At 45.0% G+C, this 23,862-nt stretch overlaps 1 protein-coding gene and 1 long non-coding RNA gene across 3 annotated transcripts in view; one reads left to right on the top strand and one right to left on the bottom strand.

Moving 5' to 3' along the window:
• slc2a9l2 (solute carrier family 2 member 9, like 2) overlaps nucleotides 1-23,862 on the bottom strand; it is a 461,881-nt gene that overhangs the window by 169,023 nt on the left and 268,996 nt on the right. For both annotated transcript variants that reach the window (XM_078541911.1, XM_078541919.1), the window contains exons 8-9: nucleotides 16,351-16,538; nucleotides 3,451-3,561 (exon numbers count right to left, since the gene is read on the bottom strand). In XM_078541911.1, coding sequence (XP_078398037.1) covers nucleotides 3,451-3,561; nucleotides 16,351-16,538 — 299 coding nt within the window. The remainder of the gene's footprint in view (nucleotides 1-3,450; nucleotides 3,562-16,350; nucleotides 16,539-23,862) is intronic.
• Nucleotides 4,892-14,051, top strand: LOC144680683 (uncharacterized). Its single transcript, XR_013576604.1, has 3 exons — nucleotides 4,892-4,993; nucleotides 6,288-6,462; nucleotides 13,530-14,051. It is a non-coding gene; the product is annotated as an uncharacterized LOC144680683 (long non-coding RNA).

Genomic DNA, 23,862 nt, shown 5'->3' with positions numbered 1-23,862 from the left:
CTATTTCACTTACTGTTATTCTTAATTAGCAAAGGAAAAGCAAACAGCCTTGCCGCCACAAGGAATGGCAGTTAATAATATGTTGTTTCCTATAGTTAAAGGCCTTGAGCGTGAAGGGTGTTGAGATCAGTTATTACTAACATATTGATAAAAGCAAAAAACTGCAGATGCTGGAAATTGGATGCTGCCATTAACAGTAAAACAAGTTCCTGTGGAACTGGGACATGCTCATAATTTTCTTGTAACAGCAAATGACTAAGGGCATCGGTGTTTACGATTTGACTGCCGGGCCTATGTATGAAAGCATATTTGTATGCTGCCAGAGTTAAGGCCCTATTAGTATTTCTGTATCTTCTTTCTATGAACTTCTTCTTTCTAGTGCAGACTTGGCCTTCTTTTTGACTTCACTATTGGCCAGACTTCTCTCAGATGCCAGCTCAACTTATCTGAATTCGGTGGCTGAGTCTCCCAAAATTTCATTAACTGTCTGCTTTTTGGAAAATTCTGTGACTTTTGCTTCGAAAGCCTCTTTGGCTTCATTTAGCTGATTCTTCAGCTCTCCCATCTCTTTTTTGCATTTGCTGCCTCCTGGAAAATTGAACATTGTTGCGTCTTCTTTGCCAACTCATTCTTCAGTTTGTTCAGAGAAGTGCTGAACTCTTTCTGTTTCTCTTCATACTTTTCCAGAGGTACAGACTCTGACCTGAGAGAATCTTGTCATGTGTGAAGGTCTTTCAACAAGTTTTATTTTTCCCTGAGAAGGTTGCTCACCTCATCTCAAACTCTGTCACCAAGCAGGGTCTTTTCAAGTTTCTTCTGCTGTTCTTCCAGATTGTGGCTTAAGACAACCTACATTTCTTTAGGTTGTTGAGTCCTTACACACTCCTTTTTCAGAACAGGGATGCTTCCAGCTTTCTTTGTGAATCTCAGTGGCCCATCAAGGTAGATTTCCCTTCACCAATTTCGCCCTAGAAGGCTTAGTCCTCTGCCTCTCAATACCAATACTGGTGGCTTTTCCAATTGGCTTCCACAATGGACAGTTACTCTGCTTATGCCTTTTACTTGAATGTCTTCACCCGTATATGTTTTTAGCTTGGCAGCTGTTTGTTCTAAACTTAATTGATATTCACCATTATTCAAATACCTGAAAGTATGTTCCCCAATTACAGTAGTGGAAGCTCCCAAGTCTACTTCCATTTTAACAGGTTTGCCATTTACTTTCACGGTGACAAATATTGGTTCTGCCTTTCCAACTTTCAGATTAAACTACCAGTAAATGTCAGAATTTGTTGTTTCAGGCTCTTCTACATTGTAGATTTCATTGGGCTTCTTTTGTTTACAAGCCTGCTTGAATCTTTCCTTGCACTGCCTCATCATATATCCATATCTGTGACAATAGTAGTATTCGATTTTTTTAAACTGCCAATCACTAAAAGACTGATTGTTTCCACCTCTATTAAAATTATTCTTTGATTTTGCTGCTAAGTTATTTCTCTTTATTCTTCAGCTAGCAAGGGGTCTTTCCCACTTCTCAGCAGAGTCTCACATTTTTGTGCCACTTTCGCTTGAGGTTTCCCACCCGATGTGGAGGACGGCACCATTATCTGCACCCTGTATTGCTTTCGAATCTCTTAAAGCACGTTCCATAGCCAGTGCTATCTCTAGCGCCTTCCTGAAATCCAGACTCACTTTGGGCAATAATCTTTTCTGAATTGTGTCCTCCTTCGCACCATACACTAAACGACATCTGAGCATGTCGTTCAGAGTCGTACTGAACTTACAATGTTCCATTAACTGCTTCAAATTTGCCACATAGCACGTAAGTGTCTCACCAGGGGCTCTATTTCATGAATTAAACCTGAACCTCTGCATTGTGACTGAGGGCTTGGGTTGAAAGTGGCCTTTCACGAGGTCCACCAATTCATTGAAATTCTTCGAATCTGGGACACTGGGTGCCATCAAACTTTGAATCAATCATCAGTGGCAGGCTCAAAAGGATCAATTTTCCCAAATTGTGGCATTTTGAGAGAGGATAGCTTCTTCAATTCTAACAGAGCTTGCTACTTACAATCACTGGGCGAGTTACAGCGCCGATTTCTTTTTAACTTGATTTCTTCCATTCAATCCTATCCCATCCTCATCGCCAGTTTGTTGTAGGGTGGTCGTATTGTACTATTAGCAATAGAGTTGATCCACAGACAACTTTCTTAGTGGAAACATTAAGTCTATTTACAATATACTCAGCAACAACTACATGTGTGCTTTCAACTCCATCTCTACCTCTAAACTATCTGCTGAGAGATTCAAAAACAAAACAGGGTGCGCAAAATGGCGCCGTCCTCCACATCAGGCAGGAAACTTCAAGTGAAAGTGGTGCAAAAACGTGAGACTCTGCTGAGAAGTGGGAAACACCCCCTGCTAGCTGAAGAATAAAGAGAAATAACTTAGCAGCAAAATCAAATAATAATTTTAATAGAAGTGGAAACAATCAGTCTTTTAGCAATTGGCACTTTAAAAAAATTGAATGCTACTATTGTCACCGCGCTACTCTCCTTTTGGTTACAAGAGATCATGTGATCATGTGATTTTCCTAACAAGTATTATTCTTAAAGGTGCATTGCACACTAAATAAAACCATAATTACTACACATGGACAGGTGGACAATGAAGGCGTGTGTGAGAGAATGAATGGTGATATCCCTTGAACTGACAGTGAGTGAGAGCCTGTGAATGTGTGATGGGTTTGTGAGTGTGTGAGTTGAGAGTGATGAAAAGAGTGACTTACCCTAGCAGAATAGAGGGGATCATTCATCCTCTATTAACACTGGCTGGCTGTCCTCTTTTGAAGGCCATTGGCGCTGACCATCGCTGCCACCACCTCCCAAGCCTGGCTGCCCATCCTGCAGCCAGAGCGGGGGTAGGGAACATTGCGGTGGGCCTCCTTGGTATCCAAATTGCATTCCAGTGATGCACTATTAATCCTGGGGGCTGCAGTCTTTTTGCCTTTCATGGACATCTTCTCTGCAGTAGTCGTGGGCTGGAAGCACTGAGATATCTGCGCACAGCTGCTCTTTAAACATGGCACCCAGCGTGATGAAGTGGTGAGGTGATAGCGTGGTGGGCGAATGAGAACCTGCCCACCGTGGAAATGGCGTATTTCTCGGGAATGCATAGTTAATGGGGCGGGATTGGGATGATATGGTGTGAAAAGCCGCCATTGCGGCCAATGGGTAAAACATCATTTTACCCGCCCGCAACTGCATTTAATGCAAATCTAGAATGATCCAGCCCCTAGTTTTAAAGTCCACTGCTGGCAGTATTCCATCAGTGGCACAAATTCGTAAAACTACCCGCTAAGAAATAAAACATTATATTCTAAAATAAATAAATATTTGATCATGACAATTTAGGCTTGAGCTTTGTAAATTTAATGGTGCAAAGTTTACTCACAGAAGCAATTGCAGCTATGATCTCAGTGGCACCGGTGCTCAGTGTGATGTACGGGGCGTAATCCTTGTTTATGCCAGCCTCTTTGAAGATGCTGTTTGTGTAGAACCAAATCTACAAACAATAAAAGAACGAGTGAAACCACAGTATATGTAAAAACTCAATCTGGAGACTCTAAGAAAACATAGAAGCACACACTTTGTAGCCTCTCCAATGGTGACTGACAAAAAGGCACTGTCTTGTGTATCATGAACTGTGCAGACCAGTAGATTCCAGGTCAGTTGCTCTGTTATGAGTTATTTTGGCTTTGATATTAACCCCCTCATTACGGGCGGGAGGGAATTGTGAGCAGTTTGTGACCTAAACACACATACTCCAGATGGTGTCCTAGGCCCAACCATCTTGAGCTCCTTCAACAATGACCTTCCTATCATCATAAGGTTGGAAATAGGGATATGCGCTGATGATTCACAATGTTCAGTACCTTTCCCAATTCCTCAGATACTGAGGCTTCCCATACTCGCATGTAGCAAGACCTGGACAACATTAAAACTTGGGCTGATAAGTGGAAAGTACCATTCACACCACCACAGTGCCAGGCAATAACCATCTCTAAAAAGAGAGAAACTAAGCATCTCCCCTTGATATTTTATGGCATATCATTGCTGAATCCCCACCATCAGCATCCTGGGGGTTACCATAAACATAACTGGACCAGCTATATAAATACTGTAGCTACAAGAGCAGGTCAGTTGCTAGGAAACCTGCGGTGAGTAACTCACCTCCTGACTCCCCAAAGCCTGTCCACCATCTACAAGGCACCATTCAGGAATGTGAAGGAATACTCCCCACTTGCCTGGATGAGTGCAGCTCCAACAACACTCAAGAAGCTCCACACCATCCAGGACAAACCAGCCCACTTGATTGGCACCCCACACACAATAAACATTCACTCCTTCCACCACTAGTGCACAGTGGCAGCAGTGTGTACCATCTACAAGATGCACTGCAGCAGCTTGCCAAACCTCCTTCAACGGCACCTTCCAAACCTGAGACCCCCACCAACTTGAAGGACAAGGGCAACAGACGCATGGAAACAACACCACTGGAAAGTTCCTTCCAAGACACACATTATCCTGATTTGGAATTATATCATCATGCCTTCATTGTAGCTGGATCAAAATCCTGGAACTCCCTCCTTAACAGCACTGTGGGTGTACCTACACCACAAGGACAGCAGTTCAAGGTGACGGCTCACCACCACCTTCTGAAGGACAATTAGGAAGGGACAACAAATGCAGGTCTGAACAGCTTCATCCACATCCCATGAAGGAATATAAAAAAAAACACCTGCTTGCTGCTATTTTTATGGCTGCAGATATCAGGTGTCAGCTGTGGTGAGCCAAGACACTTAATTACTATATTTAAATCAGACTCCCACAGAGCAATTGGGAGCTGGATTTGAAACTTACTGCTGTTGTGCAGGTTTATGAGATGTCAGGAAACCTAGTAGTGAAAGGGAGGGAGGAGCTGTCCATCCTAGAAAGTAAGTGACTGATTCAACTCTCCTTGTGGACCAGGAGGTGCAGCAGTGCATACTCCCAGGACCCACAAGGAGGCTTTTAGTTTACACCAGCCTCAATCTCAGCCTCCCCCCACTGTCCTCCTAATCACAGGGCTCTCCCATCGCCTGCCGATCTTTCCTTCACCCTAGCCCTGAATTTCTTCCCCTCCTGATTGCCAGGATCCCTAAAGATCCCCAGCTATGGGCAGCCTCCTGCCAGGAGTGTTCCCTCCCACCCGGCAGCCGGGCTGTTTAGCTTTCTGGCTGCCAGGCAAAAGGTGAAGCTACAACTCTTTCGAGTTATCAACAGTCACAGATTGCAACTCTTTCGAGTACAATCACAGTTCTTGGTTTCCAGGAGTGGGACATGAACCCACAACCCTCTGATTCAAAGGCGAGGGTGCTATGAACTGAGCCACAGCTGACACCTCTAGGTGAAGCTACAAGATGCTCATGAAATTCTGCTGTTCAAACTTGCTCGACCTCCGTGACCCCGGCCTTGCCGGATTCTTCAGCCATTTTCAGCCTCACCTGCCCTCCGCACCTATTGCTTGGTCTCAACTGGGGCAGCAGCTTGAGACCTTCAATTGGTTTTTAACGCTCGAGATGAGAAAGGGAAAAGTTAACCGAGATTTCTGTTCCTGACTGTAATGCAGTGACCCCTGCAATGTGCCCTTGTGTGGATGTCAGGCAAGAACAAGATAGGTTCAGTTGCAATGCCACAAGCAAGTAACTTGCTGCTAGTGAGGTGAACTTTTGCCCATTTATATTTCTCCATAAAGATATCAACAGAACCTCTTTACATTCCCCTACAAAAGTTGAATTTGAAATTTTACTCTTTTAACAGCAAAATATCATTTTATTGTCTCTTTTGGGTTTTCTTCTATACCATCATGTACAGTTACATTGACTTAGCGAGGGGTGAATCGTAACTCCGATAAACAGATTGGTTGGGGTTGGATGGGATGTTAACAAGCTAAGAGGGTGATTTTTTTTTGCGGGCTGCTTTAAGTGCTAAGATGACTCTGAGGTGGGCCAGATAAGGTCTTGAGCTGAAACACTGGTTTAGCCTATGTTTGGCACAAGTTGCCATCTTAGAAAGGAGCTGAACTGTGCGGTATGAAAGGGCCCTGGTGGATCGTTAGGGGGCTGATTGTCACTTAAAATGCCTGCTGGCTTTAATTAAAGAGGATGCATGGCATTTGGTGAACAGAATTTGACTTGATGTCCATCTCCTAACAGTAACCAGCTGATTGGGACAAACTTGTCATTGCAGAGGATTTCAAGCACTACTTAAAGGCATATTACCTTTTACTGTTCACTTGCTGCGGGAGGTTTGAAGGAGACTGTTGCAACGCATTGGGAAGGCTTCCTGGGACACTTTGCCAACAATTCACCAACACTCAAACAACTTAATTTTGGAAATTCTCTGAAGACTTCACCTAAAATGAGTAAGTGTTGTGCTACTCTTCCTTATTGGATACTGTTGTATAAAAGATTAACAGATGGGATATGCTAATGTATGACGTAGATGATGATGTACTTACTGACATCAGTCAGTCATGTGTTAGACTCTCAAGAGAGAGAGAGAGAGAGAGAGATTGGAATCATGCCCAGGAGCAATGTGTCTACTCTGTAACTACTAGATGTAGTACTAATAAACAAGTGTTAAGCAGGTACAGGAGTATGTCCAGAGCCTGTCTACAAACCAAGTCACATGTCTAGAGTCCAAGGCAGAAGGGCACATCTCAGAATAGATATCTGATAGGAAGCACTACAAGAAAGGGAATACCTAGCCATGGGAATCTTGCTAGAAGTCCTCCTTGCTCTGGGGGAGGAATGGGAGAAAGACATGAGGCTAGGTGGAGAGTACCAGCTGCTACAGGAGAAAGAGAGGCGAGATGGACTGCACCTCCCCCCCAACCCCCCCCCCCCAACACCCACCCCTGAAGGATCAGGATATCACTGCACCTCTGGACCTTCATCGCCAGGACCTCTAGTGCCACGTGTGTGCCCTCTGCCTCAGCCCTTGAACCATCCTGAAACCTGCTGTTATATGTCAGCCAGAGCACTCCGCTCCTCGAGTGGAAGCTGATGTGAGGAGCTCACATATAGAGCACCATGAAAATTGCTTCTAATCAGGGCTCGAGTGTTAAACCTGCAGGAGTCTGATTTAACACCTCCAGATAGTTCAAATGATGGTAATCTGCAATTAGGACCTAAACTGCATTCTAAAACCAGACTTTCAAACAAACATGTCTTAATAGCACAGCACCCATTTAACATCCATTTTCACCCTTTCACCAAAATAGCCCTCTCAAAATTTCAAAGCCAGCATGCCTCCAACCTGCCCACTTCTGCGACAAGGGAACAGGCAGTCAACACACTTTCCGGAGCCAGGTTACTCATTTATACATTTGAATGAGACTGGCAGCCTTTGATTTATCCTGCTTTACCAGCTGACCAGCTGGATTTTCCAGATCCTGGGAAAGCAGGCAGATAAAAGAAGATGTGGACAGCTTTTGCAGAAGGGAAATGTTTCCCCTGCGTCTCCCAGCTGCCACCCCTCAATCAAACTACCTCCACTGATGTCAGGGGTTGCAATTGCCCCTCATCCTTGGTCACACCTCTTGACCCAGGTTCAAGGATTGTCCCCCTAAGTTGAGGTCAGGCCCCACCCAGCTGAGAGATGGCTGCCCCCATCCTCTTGTGCTCCAACTCCTCTGAAGTACTCCATCCCCAGCTAGAAGCCAAGATGTCAATCAGTCTGGCCTCTGGGGGGAGAGCCTGCCAAAGCAAAAGTATGCAGGCTGTGGAATCAAATCCCCATAGCATGCGGGGAAACCCAAACTTCTAGATTCCCTGGCAGAAGCTTTGTTATCATGCCTCCCCTCACCAGCACCCCAAACCACCCCACTCAGCCTGCTCCTGTCAAGATCATTGTCTACAGCACAGAAACAGGCCATTCAGCCCCAATGGTCTATGCTGGAATTTATGCTCCACAAGAGCCTCATCCCACCCCTCTTTATCTAACTCTATCTGAATCAGAGTCACAGAATTGTTACAGTGCAGAAGGAGGCCATTCGACCCATCACGTCTGCACCAGCTCTCTGAATGAGCATTTCACCAAGTGCCATTCTCCTGCCTTCTCCCAATAACCCTGCAGATTGTTTCTTTTCAAATAATCATCTAATTCGCCCTTGAATACCTCAATTGAACCTACCCACACCACACTCTCGTACAGTGCATTTCAGACCCTAACCACTCACTGTGTTTTTACTCACATCGCTTTTGCTTCTTTTACCAGTTACCTTAAACTTGTGCCCTCTGGTTCCTGATCCTTCCGTCAATGGGAACAGTTTCTTCCTATCTACCCTGTCCAGGCCCCTCATGATTTTGAATGCATCTAAGAAATCTCCTCTCAGCTTATTATTCTCCAAAGAAAAGAGTCCTAAATTCTTCAATCTATCTTCTATCATTTTAAACTTGTTACTAAACCCTGCTAGCGCTGTCGGGGAGGGTTTAAACTAGAATGGCAGGGGGATGGGAACCTGAGCAGGGAGACAGAGGAGGGGGAAACAAGGATAGAAACAAAAGACAAAAAAGTAAGAAGCAAAAGTGGAAGGCAGAAAAAACAAGGGAGGGAAACAAATGGGGTCATAGTGCAAAATAAAGCTAAGATGACTAACAAGATTAAAAAGACAAGTCTAAAGGCATTGTATCTTAATGCACGGAGCACTCGCAATAAAGTAGATGAATTAGCAGTGCAAATAGATATAAACGGTTATGATATAATTGCAATTACGGAGACATGGCTGCAGGGTGACCAAGGATGGGAACTGAACATCCAGGGGCATTCAATGTTTGGGAAGGACAGACAGATAGGGAAAGGAGGTGGGGTAGCGCCTTCAGTAAAGGAGGAAATCAATGCAATAGTGAGGAAGGATATTGGCTCAGAAAATCATGATGTGGAATCTGTTTGGGTGAAGATAAGAAACACCAAGGGCCAGGAATCATTGATGGGGGTTGTCTATAGGACCCCAAACAGTAATGGAGATGTAAGGGAAGGCATTAAGCAGGAAATTAGAGATGCATGTAATGAGGGTAAAACTGTAATCATGGGTGACTTTAATCTACATATGGATTGGACAAACCAAGCTAGCAATAATACTGTGGAGGAGGATTTCCTGGAGTGTGTATGTGATGGTTTTTTAGACCAATACATTGAGGAACCAACGAGAAAGCAGACTATCCTAGACTGGGTATTGTGCAATAAGAAAGGATGGATTCATTAACACTTTTGTTGTGCGGTGTCCATTGGGGAAAAACGACCGTAAAATGATAGAGTTGTTCATTAGGATGGAGAGTGAAGAAGTTGAATCCGAAATTAGGGTCCTGAATCTAAATAAATGGAACTATGAGGGTATGAAGCACGAGTTGGTAATGATGGATTGGGGAACCTTACTAAAAGGGTTGTCAGTAGATAGGCAATGGCTAATATTTAAGGAATGTATGCATGAATTACAACAATTATCATTCCTGTTTGGTGCAAAAATAAAACTGGAAAGGTGGCTCAACCATGGCTTACAAAAGAAATTAGCGGTGGTATTAGATCCAAAGAGGAAACACTTAAAATTGCCAGAAAAAGCAGCAAGCCTGAGGATTGGGAGCAGTTTAGAATTCAGCAGAAGTGGACAAAAAGATTGATCAAGAAGGGGAAAATGGAGTATGAGAGTAAACTTGCAGAGAACATAAAAACTTTAAAGGCTTCTATAAATATGTGAAGAGAAAAAGATTAGCAAAGACAAATGTAGGTCCCTTACAGTCAGAAACAGGGGAAATTATAATGGGGGACAAAGAAATGGCAGAAGAATTGAACACATATTTTGGTTCTGTCTTCACAAAAGAGAACACAAATAATTTCCCAGAAATGTTAGGGAACCAAGGGTCTAGTGAGAGGGAGGAATTGAAGAAAATCAGTATTAGTAAAAAAATGGTGCTAGAGAAATTAATGGGGTTAAAGGCTGAAAAATCCCCAGGGCCTGAGGATCCCAGAGCACTAAAGGAAGTAACACTAAAGGAAGTAGTATTGGATGCATTGGTGGTCATCTTCTAAAATAGACTCTGATGCAGTTCTTACAGATTGGAGGGTGGCAAATGTAACCACGCTATTTAAAAAAGGAAGGAGAGATAAAACAGAGAATTACAGATCAGTTAGCCTAGTATTGGAGAAAATGCTAGAGTCTATTATAAAAGACGTGGTAACAGAACACTTGGAATGCATTAACAGGGTTAGACAAAGTCAGCATGGGTTTATGAAAGGGAAATCATTAATCTACTGGAATTTTTTTGAGGATGTAACTAGTAGAATAGTTAAGGAAGAACCAGTGGATGTGATGTATTTGGATTTCAAAAAGGTTTTCGATAAGGTCCCACGTAAGAGGCTAGTGGGCAAAATTAAAGCACATGGGACTGGGGGTAATATACTGGCATGGATTGAGGATTGACTGACAGACCGGAAACAGACAATGGGAATAAATGGCTTTTTTTCTGGATGGCAGGCGGTGACTAGTGGTGTACCACAGGGATCATTGCTTGGGTCCCAGCTTTTCACGATATATATAAATGACTTGGATGAGGAAACCAAATACAATATTTCCAAGTTTGCTGATGACACAAAACTGGGTGGGGTTGTAAGTTGGGAGGAGGATTCAAGGAGGCTTCAGGGTGATTTAGACAAGTTGTGTGTGTGCGCAAACACATGACAGTTGCAGTATAACGTGGATAAATGTGAAGTTATACGCTTCGTTGTGAAAAACAGAAAGGCAGAGTATTATTTAAATGGTGATATATTGGGAAGTGTGGATGTACAAAGGGATCTGGGTGTCCTGGTACACCAGTCAATGAAAGCAAATGGGCAGGTGCAGCAAGCAATTAGGAAGGCAAATGGTATGTTGGCCTTCATTGCAAGAAGATTTGAGTTCAGAAGTAAGGATGTTTTACTGCAGTTATACACGGCCTTGGTGAGACCACACCTGGAGTATTGCGTGCAGTTTTGGCCTCCCTACCTAAGAAAGGATATACTTGTCACAGAGTGGATGCAGTGAAGGTTCACTAGGCTGATACTGGGGGTGGCAGGACTGTCGTATGAGGAGAGATTGGTTTGACTGGGCCTGTATTCACTAGAGTTTAGAAGAAAGAGAGGGGATCTGATTGAAATGCATAAAATTCTGACAAGGCTAGACAGACTGGATGCAGGGAGGATGTTTCCCCTGATTGGGGAGTCTAGAACCAGGGGCCACAGTCTCAGGATATGGGGCAGGCCATTTAGGACTAAGATAAGGAAAAATTTCTGCACTCAGAGGGTGGTCAATCTGTAGAATTCTCTACCACAGAAGGCTGTGGAGGCCGTGTCATTAGGTATATTCAAGAAAGAAATTGACAAATTTTTGGATATTAGGGGCACCAAGGGGTATGGAGAGAAAGTAGGAATATGGTGTTGAGATAGAGGATCAGCCATGATCATAATGAATAGCGGAGCAGGCTCGAAGGGCCGAATGGCCTGCTCCTGCTCTTAGTTTCTATGTTTCTATAACTGAAATGTCTCATCCTGGAATCATTCTCGTAAACCTCTACTGCACTCTCTCCAATGCCTTTACATCCTTCCTAAAGTTTGGTGCACAGAACTGTACGCAGTACTTCAGCTGAGGTCTAACTGGTGTCTTATACAAGCTCAATATAACCTCCTTGCTTTTGTACTCTATGCCACTATTAATAAAGCCTAGGAAACATTATGTTTTATTAACTGCTCTCTCCACCTGTCCTGGCACCTTTAATAACTTATGCATATATACACTTCTATTTCTTTCTGCCAGATGTGTTTGCCCTTAAATCCATCTATGCTATTTCCCTCAACTACTGACCTTGTGGAAGCAAGTTTTATATTCTAACCACTCCCTGGATCAAGAAGTTTCTCCTGGTTGCTACTGGATTTATTAGTGATATTCTTATATTAATGACCTCTAGTTTTGAGTACTCCCACAAATGGAAACAATTTCTTTATATCTGCCATATTAAACCCTTTCTATATTTTAAAGTCCTCTATCAGTTCACCTTTTCTAGAGAACAGAACCCCAGTCTGGGCAACTTTTCCCGATAAGCATAACTTCTTGGTTCAGGTATCATCCTTGTGAATCCTTTTTGCAGCTTCTCCAATGTCTCTATATAGTATAATTGTAATGATTATAAGTTAAACCATTTCTTACTGTTATGGGGATCATGTGACTGTATAGATGAATCAGCCCTAAGTGCGGGGAATCTTAGGGGCAGAGTTTTTTAGCCTTGGTCTGGGAACATGCATGTAGCCTCATTTGGAGTCTGTAAATTTTACTGTTTCTTACAAGAAACCAGTCCTGCACTCCAAGTTTATTACAATTATAATATGGAGACCAAAACCATGTACAGAACTCCAAGCGTGCAGTACTTTAGCTTTGCACATCTTAAGAAGAATGCCAAAGACATTGGAGGATGCAAGGGAATTTGTGCCACACCACTGTCTCAGGATTTGCCTATATTGTGGTCAGGAGCATGATAGCAATGTAGCCATACATTTAACCAATCTAGTTTAATAATGTTCCTGCGAAGTTTGTAAATGCAATTTATTATTTGACAGGGATCTATGACAGGGATTAACGTTCTGATTGGTCCAACATTTTTCATTAACAGATTTGTAAGGTGGGAGATTAATGACTAATGGATATCAAAATGAAATTAACTTGCCATTATAATCCTTTCGTTGGAAAGAAAAATCAAATGTTAGCAACTGACAAATCCCTAGCCTCAAATCTTTTTAGAAATATTGAGGAGAGAGATCATTTAAAATAGAATTGCAGTTGGAAGTGTATAGAAATACTGAGAATTGGATCTCTAATTACTCTTTGAATGTCTTCAGGTATCTGCTGCTTAGATATCATCAATTCCAATTTTTAAAACAATTTTGTCTGTCACCATTACCCTGGGAGGTGTACAACTATATTTATAACCATCTGATTTTTGCTTATTCCTTTTCTGCAGCCATTTTATTTTCAGTTCATTTTCCCTGGTCTCTCCTCAGTGCTTTAAACAAATCTTGTGGAACAAAGTAAGTTCATTTTATTATACTTCGCTGACGATCAAGTCAGAAGGTTAAATCTAGTGGTAAAACAAAATAAAGCTAAAAGCTTCACTATTTCCTAATATTCCAATTCCAGTTTAGGCTTAGTGCTAAATTTAACATGAAGCATTACTTCTTGCTCAGTTCCCTTTTTAACATCATATTTTTATGATAAGACTCGCATGAATGCAAATTTATGGCTGAATTTAAGCTGTTAACTTCACCAGGGATTCGTCTATTATTCACTCAAAAGAATCAGTACAGTCTGCTGTGTGCTATTAAAAAGGCTCCTTCTTGCAATCAAACAATTTCATCCTCTTAACAAGTATATTTTTTTATCTCCCGGTTGTTCTTTTTTCTTTGCAGATCACACAAAACCTTCTTCTAATGAAAGGACAGAGCACTCTGAGCTGGGGATTTATCCACAATTGTCTTCAGTGATATGTCATTATCACGCAGCAGAAATGCACCAAGCATGATAAAGAAGTTTGTGTTCAGATTTTCTCCCAATTCTCAGTGGAATATCTCATTTTCAAAAAAATATTCCGACCTGGAATTTCCTCCGCATTCACTTGCGTATATGCCCATAATCTGGGTGCAATCAGATTGCGTGGCTCAGAAGGACGTTGAATTTTGGGTGTAGGTGGGCCACCCGTGTAACTAAAATATGCCTAAATCCCCTTAATCATTTATATCCCTCTATTAAATCCCTTTACCGAGCAAATTTCTGCCTACAAAACTGGGCATGCCCTGACTTTCAGGTGCTCGTATCCCCCGATTGTGATGGCTCAGATGGTCTCTTAATGTTGCAGGCAGGTTCACAGAAACAGAAGGATTCAAAGACATTTTCCATTCATTTAATTGCAATTTATTCTGATTTTTATTAAAATTTAATTACCCTCTCTAAGACCTGCTGTGTATTTTCTATTTCTTTGAATGTAGTTTTATGGCATAAGTAAATGTCACATTAAAAATTGAAAAGCTTTCTCGATTGCAGGCTGTTAAACCTGCTGTGCCTAATAGGAAGGTAGGAATAGGGTTGTGTTCTGCTATTTAATTAGATCATGGCTGATCTGTATCTTAAACTCCATCTATCTATCTTGGTTCTGTAACCTTTCATAAGCTTCCTAACAAAAATCTTTCAATCTCAATTGTTTAATTGACTGAACCTCAACAGCTTCCAGGGGGTAGGGGGTTCCATGTCAGCCTAATTCTAAATTTAAGGTTATACCCCTTTGTTCTGAATTTTCCCACCTGAGAAGTAGGCTGGGATCTTACTAGCATAACATGCGTCCTGACGTTGAGACCAAATGCGGGTCCCGAGTCCGCATGGGTGGGTGGTGGGGCCATGCAGCCAATTATAGGCAGTGGCCAGCCTCCCTGAGCTGCAATGAAAAGGCCTGCAGCCTCAGCAGTGTTACTGATGGAGATAGCTGCGGCTGAGACTGCACGGAGAAGGAGAACGCGCCTCTGTGTTGAGGTGCCCTCAAAGGGCTGGTAAGAAAGTTACGAATGTGCCAGGGCTAGGCAAACAGGTTCCGGCAATCAGAGGGGTGAACACTCCTGTGGTGGCATTGGGGCAGTTGGGGGGGGTGGTCATTACCACTGGGGGCCCCTATGTAGGCCGTGGAGTGTCCAGAATGGAAGATCCCACCCCTGCCACCCCTCTCCCCCCGGGAAGCTGCCTTGATGCAGCTGGCAGAGTTCCCACGCAGCGGGTCCCAACAATCATGATCCCAGCGGCCTGGTTTAATGGCCACCAGTAAGTTAATTGATTGGCTGCCCGCCAGCCAAGTTGCTACTGTTCCCACCTTTGGTAATATCTGGCGGCAGTGGGAACACATCGGGTTTCCCACCCAATGCCTTCTGCCTAGATTTTACTACCCCTTCCGCCTCCCAGACCATCTCCAAAGGGCTGACAAAATTCCAGCCATAGTTTCCCCCTACACTATTAAATTTAATAATCATCTCAAACACTTCAATTAGATCACCCCTTAATCTTCAATATTAACTAGTCTATGTAATCTTTCCTCATATTTTAACCCTTTTAACCCAGTATCAACCTGATCAATCTGAGCTGTACCCCCACCTAGCTCAATACCCTTCCTGAGGTTCAGTGTCCAGAACTGAATGCAGTGCTCCAGGTGAGGTCTAATCAGGCTTCTGTAAAGCTGCAGCATAATTTTCACCCTTTTGTATTGCCTTAAGAAAGAGGCAGCCATTCTATTAGCCTTTTTAATTATTTTTTGTCCCTGACCACTAGGTTTGAGTGATTTCTGTACTTGGGCTGACAAGTGGCAAGTAATATTCACGCCACACAAGTGTCAGGCAATGACTATCTCCAACAAGAGAGAACCTAACCATTGCCCCTTAATGTACAATAGTATTAACATCACTGAATCCCCCACTATCAACGTCCTGGGGTTACTATTGACCAGAAACTGAACTGGAATGGCCATATAAATACTGTGGCTACAAGAGCAGGTCAGAGGCTAGGAATTGTGCAGTGACTCCCCAAAGCCTGTCCACCATCTACGAGGCACAAGTCAGGAGTGATGGAATACTCCCACTTGCTTCTCTGCAGTTCCTGGTTTCTTATAATTTAGAAAGTATTCCTCATCCTTTCCCCATAATAATTGTAATAATTCTAAATTGTAATGCTTTAGATTCTGTTCAGCTGGAATAAAATTAGGTCCCACTTAGCTGTCTCCCAAAATAGCAATCAGGATTTTATCATGGAACCCTGACTTGCTTATTAAAAGGGGGTTTATGTCTGAACCAGGCAAGCATCTTGGCCACCGGTGATAGTCCCTTTCAGGATGTCATCAACTGGATCAGGAACAGAAGCTAACAAGTATTACCCTATAGATTTCAGGGCACCTCTTTTTCACCCAACAGAGTCAGTGGAAATTTCCTCCATACAATTTTCAGACGGATGTCACTAAAGAACAATGAAGAGCATGATTTTTCCCTTTCCCAACACAGATCTACTGAGACTAATTAATTACAATGGTCAAACTACAGCCTATTCTAAACAGCCTGGCCATCTGGGATCCTCCTGGTCTATATGACTCAGTGCATGTCTCATTGAGCTATTGTGACCTTTCTCTTTCTCATTTTTCATTTCACACGTGCAGTCAGGGCGCAAGCAGTCTAATGCAGTACCAACAATGTGCTTTATACTTACAGCATTCAAACCACAGAGCTGGTAGCAGGTCATAGTGACAATGACTGTGATGACTTGCCAACGTGCAGACCGCTTTCGCAGTAACTCTAAGACTGAAACCAAGCGAATGTGCCTTTGGGCTTTCCTTTCTGCCTGGATTTCCTCCAGTTCCTGAGTGACATCTTCTTTCCCGTGAAAGACTTGAAATGCTGAAAATAAATAATGGAGTTAGTCATTTTTCTGTTGTCTAAGAGAACCCTCTTATTGCCTTATATTGTGCATTTGGGTTACATTTAAGGTCCTGATCAACATAAAACCAGAGCGTAACTAACTTTCTATAAGATAAATGGATATACCCATTTCAAATGCAGTGATACACTTGCTTTTAGAGCTTTCGTTCAGATGTTGCAGTACTTCCTCCTTAATTGGATAAAATCTAATTGCTGGCTGTTATTCAATAAATCAGGCTTTATAATTAAATCAGTTAAAACAAAGTTAACGTTTCGAGTCCGTATGACCCTTCTTCAGAGCCATAAGGACTCAAAATGTTAACTTTGTTTCTCTCTCCACAGATGCTTTCAGACCTGCCGAGATTCCCAGCGTTTTTTGTTTTGTTTCAGATTTCCAGCATCCACAGTATTTTTCTTTTCTCACAATTAAATCATTGCCATCGAAGTGAACCGAATATCATTTCATGTACAATCACTCTTACAATAACATTTTATTTTGCTCAGGTAAACGAGTATGAAAGGCTGCTGATCACAAAAGTTACCAATCAGAAGTCGAAACTCTCAGAACCCAATTCAATTGCTCAGTTCAATCATACTTCTCCATTTACTTTCCTGTATTGGTTTTAGACATCAACCGAATTTCTGACTCAGATGAAAGTACAACATGTAAATAACATTCATATCACATAATAAATATGTTCAAAAATAGTCATATAAAAGGCTACTAGGCCCTCTAGCAATTAGGAATGGGCAGCAAATGCTGGGTTTGCTAGTGACACCCATATCCTAAAAACAAAATTCAATCTGCTGTAAAAATAAGCTTCTGTTCGCTAGCCATATCAAAGACAGCTAATCCTTTAACAGCCTCTTAAAACTGTAATCAAGATGTGAATTCAGCTCCCTGCTGAGATAAGTGATTTTTGAGCTTTTGAGATTCAGCCAAGCATTCAAAATGGGCTCAGTTGTAATAACAACCCTTGGGAAATTTCAACTGTGAAGTCTATTGAAACTGCAGGAACAGATGGAAAATAGTTTTTTTCTAAGCTACCCTGTCAATCAATTCACTCCAGCAATGGGTTTCCACTTTTTTACTCTAACTGAAATCTGCTTATATGTTTATTTATTTTTTAAAGGACTGGGGATTTAGATTGCTTCAGATTATGACAATTATACAGACCTTACCACCCTTCAAGAGTATTTATGCTCCACCATAAAATCATGGTTCCCACAATGCAGATTAAGGCCTTTGCAACAGGGAAAATTAGGTCTGCTTGAACACAGGAATAATTTCAAATGGCACTGCTGAGTTCTGGTTTTCTGTCTGTATGATTCATGCCCCACCCCCTTCCCCCTGCCAGCAAAAATGGGATCTGCCAGAAATTGGGGTGGGTCTTCCTCATCCAGGTCCCACCCACCATTTTTGAAGGCCTCCGGGATTGGCCCAACTCCGTGAAAATCTGGCCTCAAGAATGTAAAAGCGTCACACTGTGTATCGCTCTGATAGAGTAAAATTCTCAGAAGGCACATTAAACCTGCCACTTTCTACTCAGTCTACTAGGAGGGCCTACCCACAACCTGGTCCTGGAAGTTTATCTATGCATACGACATCTGCTGTGGCATCCTGGCTCAGGCTTTCCAGGAGCTGGAAGAAACATTAAAAAATGATATTGCAAAGCTTGCTGACTACTGTCAGACATGGCGCCTACAACCGAGCACGAGTAAAACCATCTCTAGCACATCCCAGCTTCACCATGTCATTGCTAAGAGGGAACTGAACATCAACCTGGATTGCCAGAGACTGAAGCACGACCTCCATCCTGTTTATTTAGGTGTCGCCCTTGACAGAGCTCTCATGTACAGACAGCACCTCATCAAAATTGTAGGAAAAAAATTAAAACACACAACAGCCTCCTGAATAAACAGGCAGGGACTTCACAGGGATCACAGGCCCTAAGAACCTCTGCTCTTGCCGTCACATACTCAACTTCAGAATACTGCACACCAGTATGGACCAATCTGCCCACACCAAACTTATCGAGGAGCAACTCAGCTCAACAATATGCATCATCACAGGTGCTCTTCAACCAACTCACCTCCGCTGGCTCCCAGCCCTGAGCAACATTGCCCTCCTCCCACATCAGGAGGGTAATTGCAACAGGCAAGCTACTGGAGAAGGTCCAGTTCAACCCAAACCTGCCCTTATTCAAGGACCTCCTCAACCCACCAGCAGTACGCCTTCCCTCACACCACCCCGTGTGGTTAAACCCACCATGCTGAGGAGTAACAGTGAGGACCTATGGCAGGAAGATTGGCAAGGGTAGGAATCCACCAGAAACCATTTTCTCATTGTAGACATTACTGCTTGTCCACCTGGCTTTGCACTCCCGCGGCGACAGTGGGCCCTTTTAAATCGCTTACAGACTGGTCGATGCCTCTGTGCAGGCATTCGGCATAATGGGGTTGCCAAGACCCCAGCTGTGGTGCAGTCCAAACTGGGCAGTACATTTAATTCCAGATAGATGGGGCCTTGCAGGCACAGAGGGCAGTGAGATTCACCTTAATTGCCCCAGGTATGGGGCATCATTGATTGTACTCATGGGCATCGAAGAAACAAGTGACTGGGCCAGTGAGATTCAACATCAACAAAGGCTTCTACTCCCTCAACATCTTGGTAGCTGCCATAACGCCTTCATTCTCCTCATAGCTCCTGAACTAAAAAGGGAAATTGCATATGCAGGAATTTAAACTCACTTAGATCCAAGGAAAAGTTCATTAATATTGATGACTGTGTGCACTGTGTTGTTTGCAATTTTAAAATTGCAAGCAACATCAAGCATGTTATTTCTCTATCATGTGTGATTGGGAAGGAAGGCAGGATTATTTAAGTCAGTCAGAAATGGATCCTAGTTCAATAAACCTCAGCTAAACAAACTAATCACAGATTAAATTGAAGCAAACTTTCAGCCTTACAGTTACTGAGAGAATTTGATCCTGCTATATCTGAAGGGAAATGTTTTCTGAAATGGGTGGCTTTATGGAATTTGCATTTGTGATATTGGTGCATGGACTATCCAAAATCTGAAACCTTGGTTATTAGCCCAGTTTAGCTGACAGCACAGGCAGTTACTCATATAGCCCCACACCAAACCCTTGAAGACCCATCCTTGGCTGCTACTCCAGTGCAATACTGAGGGTGTGCTGCATCATTGGAGGGATCTCCTGCCTGGTGAGATGTTATGCTGCTTGATCCGGTGGTTCAGGCACGAGATTAGAATAATCATGAGAGGTTCCCTAATCTCCCACTGTAACCTTGGTGGAAAATTACCCAAAATCATGGAGAAATGCTGTAAATGGCCATTTATGCTGCTTCTCTGGTGTTTCTGCCAAAGTTACTGTGGGGAGAGGAGAAAATTGGCAAGAAAACCTAAACTACTTTTGCATTGTTCCATTTCTGTTTATTTACATTAGAAACTCAAAGGCCAGGATTTTGCATTGGTCGGGTGGGCTTGGCGGGAGCGGGCAGGGTCTGCCGCCTGCGATCGTCTCCACATCGCCATTTTACACAGATGGGCCAATTAAGGCCCACCCAGCATAATACGCGACTCCGGCATCAGCGAGGAGGGGGCGGGCGGGGGCAGGAGCTCAATGTCGCCGGGTCCAATAGCGACCCAGTGGCCGATTCAAAAACAGCGCAGGCAGCCATGCGAAGGCTGCCAGTGACCCGGAGGACCCTAGTTATGGAGAACGTCAATGCTGAACACGGCAGGCGGGAGGGCAGGTCGTCGGGGCATTTGGACCCGCGATTTTCCAACGAGTGTCTTGCTGCCCTCCTGGAGGAGCTGGCAGCATCGCCAGGATATACATTGTCCCCAGGGGCAAGAGGAGGAGGCCCCCTCACCTCACCAAAAATTCCTGGGAGGAGGTGGCAACCAGGGTGAGCCTCCCATGATGTGGTGAGGCGCACATGGGTTCAGTGCCGTAAGCGCTTCAATGACCTCCTGCGATCGGGAAGGGTGAGTACCGGGTTGGCATGGGTCACTTAGCACAGCAGTTAGGAGTGGTCCCCCCGCCCCACCATCCAGCCCCCTGCCCAGACCTCAGAGTTCATAGAGTGTGATTGAGTGGCAAATGTCAATGAGGCTGCATTTGGGGGGGTGAGCCCTGGCTGCTTGGAATGAGTGTCTTGCAGCTCCAGGGTCATGAATCAGCTGAGCCCTGTGAGATATTCCTCAGGTGGGGTTGGCCAGGCTGCAACGGCACTGCAGGTACAGGGTGGACTAATCAATGTTCCTGTCTCCTTTCAGGAGAAGACAGCCCACAATAATGCTGAATGCTTGCAGACTGGCGGAGGACCACCCCACCTTCTAATCCTGTCTAGGTACGAGCAGGAGGTACTGGAGCTGGAGAGGCGCCATGCGCCTAGGTCAGCTGGCCGCGGTGAGGTAGGGGTGCCACAGGGAGGTAAGAGTGCAGTGCATTGAGGTCAGAATGTCTGCCATAGCAACCATTCCACTATTGTCTGTATATTGATGTGAGCCTCGAACATGGAATCCCCATTGATAACGGAAAGACGAGCGCACCCTGATCCGGGTGCCAGGCATGCACAATAACAGCATAATGACTTCAACTAATGACATGTTCTTGTTCTTCCTTTCAGGCTGAACAGAGCACCCTCGGTCTCGGGAGCCTGAAGGCTCGCCACTCACCCCAGAGGACACAGAGAGAAACGCACCAGCATCACACCCTCTCAGCCAGGCAGGCACCAGCGCAGATACCAGCACCTCGGTGGGCATTAGAATGGCGACTAGTATCTCGGTGCATGGCGGTGACGGCACTTCACACTCACCTGAGGTGCAAGTGGAGGCAGAGAGTGCCCAGGGCACCAGCAGTGGGAGGAATGCTGGCAACCAGGAACATGCTCAGTTGCTGGCTTATGATGTGACTCTGGAGTCGTCCCTGAGGCAGCAGATGCTGCAAGTGCAGCAGGGTGTGTGGGAGGATCTGGTGGAGATATATGAGGGAATGTGTGCTATGGTCTCCGTGATGGAGGAGTCCATGTGGAGCATCAGCAATGCACTGAGTGCACTGCCTCCTCCATGGAGAGAATGGCGACTCTCATGGAGAGGCTGCGCCAGGAGCTGAATCAGGGCTTCCTGGGGATGCGCTTGGACCTGCAAACCCTCACACCATCAATGGCCTCAGGTGGTCAGTGTCAGTGTGGGAGATGGATTGGGCACCCAGTATCCCAGCTAGGTGCCCATCCATCAATGGTGAGCAGGGGATCCAAAGCAGCCTGACGTTGGCGCACGAGATGCCTGTTGTCTCTGTGGGCTCCTCTCAGGGTGCTCTGGATGAGGGCAGCAGCTCCTCCACCCCCCTGCCAGTGACTGTAGCATCTGATGAGTCTGTGGTGACTGGGGAGATGCCAGCCATGGCACTGGCCGCTTCCTCCCAGGCGGGGCCAGCACGGGCTCCACAGGCCAGAGGACACCCGCCAAGGTCATCAAGGCCAACAGGACAGCAGAGTGAGCAGGGCTGCCTCCAATACCAGTGCCAGAGAGGGGGGAGCACCTAGACTTAGCACCTGCAAACACAAACTTAAAGCACCTAAAGCATAACACGGGCTTATCACTGGTGATTTTTTCTTACCCCACTTTTAAGTTATTTATGAGTAGCTATGATGGAGAACGTCATTTCCATTTAATTTATTTTATATATGCCAGGCACCACACCATTTAGAGTGTTTGTGTTCAACAAGCCTCTGGGTGCTTCATTAGTTCTGCAGGTGAAGGGTAACCCATGATGTTATGAGTGACTGGTTTGTTATTGAGCTTTATTGAAATCGCCCATAGTTCATGTTGTTCACCAAGCAAATGTTGTTGTCAGGTATCGAGTATGCAGCCTGCAGCCCTGGCATGTGTTGGTGGTTCATCTTTGGTAGGCTAGCTGAAGGAGCATTGGATCAAAGCCTCCCAGGTGTCCCTGCCTCCCTGGGGTTTGTCCAGGTCTGCGCCTATCCCCTCAGCGTTCTCCTGAGCGTGCTCATCCTCAGACTCACTACTGGACTCATCGTCTGCTGCCAGAGCAGCTGCGTCAACATCTTCTTCCTCCACTGTGTCCCCCCTTTCCAGTGCCAGATTGTGGAGAGTGCAGCATGCAACTACTATCAGTGACACATGATCTGGGGGGTACTGGAGTGCGCCCCCTGAACGGTCCAGGCATCGGAAGTGCATCTTGAGAAGACCGATGGTTCTCTCTACCACAGCCCTCGTGGAGGCATGGCTCCTATTGTACCGCTGCTCAGCCTCTGATCTTGGATGGCGGAGAGGCGTCACGAGGCATCTTCTGAGGAGCTAGCCCTTGTCACCCAGCAGCCATCCATCCAGCCGGGCTGGAGCACTGAAGAGCCCCGGCACCTGGGAGTGTCTCAGGATCTAAGCGTCATGGGAGCTGCCTGGGTACCTTGCACAGACTTGCAGAATCTGCATCCTGTGATCACACACTATCTGCACGTTCATAGAGTGGAAGCCCTTCCTGTTGACGAAGGCACTGGGCTCACCTGCTGGCGCCTTGATGGCCACATGTGTACAGTCTATTGCACCCTGGACGCGGGGGAAGGCAGCAATCGCCGCAAAGCCTCTGGCTCGCTCTGCCCGGCTAGCCTTGTTTGTGTCGTAGTGATTGAAAGTCAATGCACACCTGTACAGAGCATCTGTCACCAGCTTGAGGCAATTGTGGACAGCTGACTGGGAGACTCCACAAAGATTACCTGCCGACCCCTGGAAAGAGCCGGAGCCATAGGAGTTGAAGGCAACCATGACCTTCAGCACCACTGGCATGGGGTGTCCACCCACACAGTCGGAGCTGATCTCAGGGCCGATCATCTGACAGATGGAGGTCTCTGTCTCCCTTGAGAGGTGGAGCCTCCTTCGGCATTGCACCTCAGACATATTAATGTAGCTGCATCGCCGCCTGTAAACTCTGGCAGCAGAATAGTGGCATCTTCTGCGGCCCCTTCCACCTTGGACTTCCTGAAGGCCCTGCGCCCCTTGTGCCAGCACCTCTCCTCCCACAGGTGGCTCCCCTGGAGGCTGAATAGGGACACCTGGCCTCCTCCCCCTTCTGGCCCTGTCTTCCTCCTCAGAGGAGGTGCCTCCAGCAGAGGCCACAATCCTCATTCCCAGGGTAAGGGAAGGCTGTCTGAGACCTGGAAAGCCCCAAGTATTATGATTCCTCTGGAGTCCTGAGCTGAAGTCTCTTATTTCTGTCAAAGCAGCTCTGAAGCGAAATGATGTTCACACAA

This window comes from Cetorhinus maximus, chromosome 1 (genome assembly GCF_964194155.1).
Source record: "Cetorhinus maximus chromosome 1, sCetMax3.hap1.1, whole genome shotgun sequence".
Lineage (NCBI taxonomy): Eukaryota > Metazoa > Chordata > Chondrichthyes > Lamniformes > Cetorhinidae > Cetorhinus > Cetorhinus maximus.
The sequence above is the reverse complement of the archived record's forward strand: the minus strand, read 5'-3'. Positions and strand labels throughout refer to the sequence as shown.